This window comes from Etheostoma spectabile, chromosome 17 (assembly GCF_008692095.1).
Source record: "Etheostoma spectabile isolate EspeVRDwgs_2016 chromosome 17, UIUC_Espe_1.0, whole genome shotgun sequence".
NCBI classification, from domain to species: Eukaryota; Metazoa; Chordata; class Actinopteri; order Perciformes; family Percidae; genus Etheostoma; species Etheostoma spectabile.
The window spans coordinates 12,521,590-12,526,972 of record NC_045749.1 but is presented as its reverse complement, the minus strand read 5'-3'; the positions used below and the strand labels follow the sequence as shown (position 1 = coordinate 12,526,972).

The window sequence follows — 5,383 nt, the reverse complement described above, 5'->3', positions numbered from 1 at the left end:
TATATATATATATATATAAAATACATATGTATTTTCATGGCCACATGCACTACCAGACCAGCCATCGAAACAAAAACAGAGAGTCTTGGATTATAAAACACAGAGGGAGTATGACTCTTTAGTGAAGGGGTTATTTGTCATTTCAGTCTGAAATCCTTCAGATATGATGTATCTCAGGGACATCTGGTTGATAATCTAGGTTGTTTTTATGGCACCTTCAGAACACAGGCCCATCGTCTTTTGCTGATGAGCTGGCAGCCCGAATCAAAGGTGAACCACTTAACAAACCGGAAGGAGATCGCGCATGTAAGTCATAATCAACCAACTGGTAGTATATCATCTCACTTTTGTTACTCCCACTCTTCATATTTTATTTAAGGAAAACACAGCATCAAAGTTTACATTTGGGATTTAAGTATCATTTTAATTGTTGCATGTGCATGCTCATGTTCATTGCTTTTGTGTTTCCATCATGTCATGTCTTGGAAGCATTGACATCTAAGAAGAAAAGTAAAAGCAGGAAAGAACCAAAGCCTTCGAAGCCACAGGGTAGGACTTTCATTCATCAGCAATGCAATTCAAACTTTTTGTTTAATTTTGCATTAGTTGTTTCCACAGCACGCCCATTGTTCCCAGCATACCCCTCAATATTGTTTATGTACATTGTTACAGCAGCTGAAGAGGACAGAGATGATATGTTTAAACCACCGAAGATGGATGATGATGACTTCTCCCCATTTGGAGGGAAAGGAGGACTCTTCAGTGGAGGTAGAGGCCTGTTTGACGATGATGACGAGGTATACTAAACTAAATTATTTTTTAGAGTTTATTCATTCCTATATACTCTGATCTCCTGCCAGGATTTGATTTGTGCTGTATTATGTTGTGCTATGCCATTCAGGGTGATCTTTTCTCTGAGGCACCAAAACCTCCTGTGTCCGAAGAGAAAAAGTTGCTGAGTGAAAGCATAAATAGCCCAGCTGGAACTGCAGGTAAGCCCTAACACAGACTTTCTAGACAAATATGTACAAAGACATATGGATAGGATGGGTACAAACATACAGAACTAACTAGACTAGCAGATGCCACATAACTTTCTTTTCCATTCAAGAATGTGACAAACCTGGAAAGAAGATTCCAGCAGGTGCCATTTCAATATTCCCAGGTAAAAGTATTTAGTTGTATGAAAGCTAATATCATGTCATTCTCTTCTTTATCATCCTCAATAAAACCAAATTACTTTTCTGTCCACAGATAACAGCCTCTTCACTTCAGGGAGTGACTCTGGTTCATTGGAGAGCAAGGAGAATGGGACTGCAGCTCCTAAGACCAATGCTACCTCCAAACAAGTTCCTACAAGAGCTGGTCTTGGTGGAGGAGTAGGTGGGCTGTTTGATGATGAGGATGAGGATGATGACTTTTTTAGTGGTAAAAGCCTGAAAAAGTCTGACTCTGGTAAGTTTGTGAGAATAAGTACTTTAGTTCTACAGTCCAGGTTCAGGTAGAATCCTCACCCTCAAACCATGTGTTGGTTGTTTTTCCTTTTTTTGTCAGCTGGACAGGAGAAACCCAAGAAAGCTATTGACCTTTTTGACGAAGACAATGATGATGGGGATATTTTCAGTGGGAAGTTCAATGCGCCAACTCCAGCCCAGAGCAAGAAGGAGGTATTGGAAGAGCAGGTTAAACAACCTGAGAAAAAGGTAAAGATCAACATTACCTCAACAGTTTCTCAATGCGGTTGAACACGATAGTATTATTTTTTTCAAGTTGTATGACTTACATATTTTGTTTGGTATATCTACATAGTGTTTTGTGGCCTGGAGAAGAGTTGCTATGCTGATGATTCATTGTTATGTTTAGATGCCGGCAGGGGCCATCTACATGTTTGGACCCGGGACTCAAAGCTTGCTCAGTGAGGGCCTGAGAAAAAATCAGCCGTCTACCAGCGAGGAGTCTGAGAAATCTGAGGAGGTCTGAATAGATCATTGTGTATCAATATACTCCTGAAAAAATCTAATTTGTGCTGTTTGTATGTGCAAATTGGCAGTTTTTTGACCAAAAAGGTTTTGCACTGCCTCCTAATACACCATCAACCGGTTGAAGGCCTCAGTGTATTTTCATTTATTCATATTGTTCACTTTTTGTTTTGAGGTTGTGCCTCCCGTTGATACAGTTTCTTTTAAGACTAAAACTTCATACTTTCAAAAAGGATTTTAGGAAGTTAACTACATTACATTTTCATCTACATTGCAGAATGGGCCAGCTCCGGATGCTGCAAAGGCTGCTGTCAAGAAGACCAGAGGCCTCTTCTCTGATGATGAAGACACCCAGGTAAGGCTCTGTAACTTCAATGGAAAAAAGGGATAACAGTAATAATACATTGTAATTACGCTATATGTGTATTTGCCTTCCATAGGGATCTCCAGCGATCCCTAAGAGCCAGTCTAAGCCTGAACCTACAAGCCAGGGCAAAACCAGCAAGGCCCCTTTGTCGTTATTTGATGATGAGGAAGAAGAGGTGAGTGAAATAAACTAATATTTCACACACTAATGAACACAGCTGAATTAGGGTTGTTTTTTTTCGATGTGAGTAAATTACAATAATCTGCTTCTTCACGTTGCAGGATCTGTTTGCATCTGCAGCTAAATCTAAAGCAAAACCTAATCAAGCCAAAGCCTCTACACCACAACCCAGTCTGTCCAAGGCTGTGTCCAGCTCCCTCTTCAGTGATGACGAGGTATGAGAATAGAAAACGCCATATTTTACTGCCGCATACCAATATATAATGGCTCATACCACATGATACATTGTTATCCTGAATATTTCAATGACAGGACCAGTGGTTGGGTTCTAAAAGTAGTGCGGGGAGATCAGAGGTCAAGACAGGAGGAATGAAGCCCAGTACCAGTGCCCCCTCCAGTCTCCCCAGTGCCAAACTGTCACACAAAAGCAGTCTCTTTGACGATGATGATGTGGATGATCTGTTTGCTCCAACAACACAGTCAAGGTATGTACACTTGCAAGGAACAGTGCTAATACATGTCTGGTCACTGTTATAATTGCATTAAAATTGCTTTTTTTTTTAAATGTTGTATTGTCAGGAATTTTTACCTATCCTCTCGTTCTGTTGCTCTTTATGTAGTCAAAAGAAGTCTCAGAGAGTTGCTCTCTTGTTTGAAGATGAGGAGGCGTATGATGAAGATAAAGGATCCCTCTTTGGCATCAAACCTGCTGTCAACACTGCAGCCCCAGCTGTTAAAGTGAGTACACAAAATAATCTTTTTTGTATATTTACATTGGTCATGAAAACAATCTCTTGTTTTGAAGATAGCCTCCAGTGGGCTTTAAAAGATTTATTAAGCTCAAGGAGTGAAAGAATGTCCCTAAGCCCCTACAGGATTAGTTTAGATCCTTCAATTTAACAGAAAACACCAAATTAGAAAACCAGGTTGGCACTATGAGTTTGCTCACAACTGTAATATTTGTGTTAAGATGTATTCAAATTAGATTCTGTAATAGTGTATTTATTACACCATGGGATTTTAATTATCTTCCACCCTGAGCTTGATTTTTATTTATTTATTTTTATTTATATTTTTTTAATACCTGTATTCTTCAGACACCTGCTGTGGCCTCTAAGCCGTCCTCCTTGTTAGAGAAATCAGAGGAGGTTGTAGTTTCTAGGACAGCAGCAGAGGACAAGCCTTCAGAGCAGGAGAAGCCAGCAGCAAAGAGCCCCGAGCTGCTCCCGTCAGCGACCTCAACACAGATCAGCGCAGGTAAAAAGAAGCCTGCCGGAGCAGTCGATCTTTTTGGAGGCATAAACGTTCTTGCCAGCAAGCAGACAAACAGCTTGTTGGATAAAGGTGAAAATGACAACAGCTCCCTCTCTGAGGACAGCCCACCATCAAGTGTCAAGAAGGAGGAGAAGAAGGAAGAAAAAGTCAAAACAAACACTGTTAGTCTATTTGATGACGAGGAGGAAGATGAATCTGATTGGAATGAGCCGATATTCACACCCAGTAAACCCACAGCGAGTAACACACTAAAGGTTTGTGTCATTTACAGTAAACCTAAGAATAGTGTGACAAAATGATTAAGTTGCATTCATATGCTGTTTCTCCTGCAGTCCAGGTATTAAAATGTATCTGTAAAAACAATTCCTCAGCCTACAGAGGAGCGGCCACAAGCAAAGAGCACAGGTGTGTTCCAGGATGAGGAGCTGCTGTTTAGTCAGAAGCAGCAGAAGGACAATGACCCAGATGTTGACCTTTTTGCCACCTCTGAGAAACCTGCGGTCAGTATATTAGATGTGCTTATCTGTTTGTAGATCTGTTTCTCTTCTCTCTGTAAGCAGCATGTTTTACACAACTACATACTGTTACTAATTGCAAAAGTCTTTCAATAGATGGTAAGGATACATTTCTGTTTACTTTTTAGAGCTCCAAGCTCAGCTCAGTGAAGCCGGCAGCACAAAGTCTGTTTGCAGATGACGATGAGGAGGACCTCTTCAGCTCTTTCAAGCCAAAAGCTCCTCCTCCGGTAGAAGTTAGATTGTTTTCTAGTGATTACAGTTATGCTGGATACCTCCCTAATGTCTAACTCTCCCCAGATATGACTTGTCTTTGTTGTGCTTGAACTGCCACTGACAGCCACTCTTATTTTTCCTCTTTCAATTTCATTTTCAGAAAGTAGCAGAGAAGCCCAGTACACCTAATGACCGTGCGCCATTAGCAAGTCCAGAGTCCTTATCAGAGATTCAGGTGAGTGTACAGTAAACACGTACTTCAATAATATCATGGGCTGTTTTGTTTCTTTGAGACATAAACACACATATCGGTGTGTTCATGCAGTTTTGATTTAGGGTTTGCTTTTTCTTTGTATTAGCTGTTTTTTTTTATTTTATTATTATTATTATTATTATTATACATTTGGTCATAATGTGACACACAGTGCTGTTTCTATATAAACACAAGAAATGCCTTCATTGGATATAATTCTGAATCTGCTGTAATCTGACCACACAGAAACCTGCACCAAGCCCTGTAAAACCTAAAGATTCCTCATCAAGGATTGGGAAACTTCAAGTAATATTTCTGTTTTATTTAATCAAAGGTCTTCATTCCTGTCATTGCACTCTGATTCCTCCTGAGGAAAGACATTTCTACACCTTTTTTCTTTTAAGGTGTCTTCTGTATGGGCTTTTTCATATTCCATCTTAAAAGCTTGGCTACGATACAGCAGCATGGCTACCAAAATGAAGATAATTATCTGTTTTATTTCATTTTGCTGAACTGGAAGAATTTGCTCGCTCTTTCTTTCAGTGTTATTGCATCTTGCTCTTGCCTCATTTCCATCCACAGTCCTGTTTTTTTTTTT

The 5,383-nt window shown here is 39.9% G+C and overlaps 1 protein-coding gene across 4 annotated transcripts in view; it reads left to right on the top strand.

Moving 5' to 3' along the window:
* The window catches only part of washc2c (WASH complex subunit 2C), a 10,909-nt gene that overhangs the window by 3,174 nt on the left and 2,352 nt on the right, over nt 1-5,383 (top strand). Inside the window, exons 10-27 of one of the 4 annotated variants that reach the window (XM_032540708.1) lie at nt 222-306; nt 490-549; nt 676-797; nt 902-992; nt 1,112-1,165; nt 1,255-1,455; nt 1,555-1,703; nt 1,864-1,974; nt 2,257-2,334; nt 2,420-2,521; nt 2,628-2,741; nt 2,839-3,011; nt 3,147-3,264; nt 3,624-4,055; nt 4,173-4,301; nt 4,445-4,546; nt 4,693-4,767; nt 5,032-5,091. In XM_032540708.1, coding sequence (XP_032396599.1) covers nt 222-306; nt 490-549; nt 676-797; nt 902-992; nt 1,112-1,165; nt 1,255-1,455; nt 1,555-1,703; nt 1,864-1,974; nt 2,257-2,334; nt 2,420-2,521; nt 2,628-2,741; nt 2,839-3,011; nt 3,147-3,264; nt 3,624-4,055; nt 4,173-4,301; nt 4,445-4,546; nt 4,693-4,767; nt 5,032-5,091 — 2,256 coding nt within the window. Of the gene's footprint in view, nt 1-221; nt 307-489; nt 550-672; nt 798-901; nt 993-1,111; nt 1,166-1,254; nt 1,456-1,554; nt 1,704-1,863; nt 1,975-2,256; nt 2,335-2,419; nt 2,522-2,627; nt 2,742-2,838; nt 3,012-3,146; nt 3,265-3,623; nt 4,056-4,172; nt 4,302-4,444; nt 4,547-4,692; nt 4,768-5,031; nt 5,092-5,383 lie in introns of all 4 variants that reach the window. The other 3 variants (XM_032540707.1, XM_032540710.1, XM_032540709.1) reach the window with 3 other exon arrangements.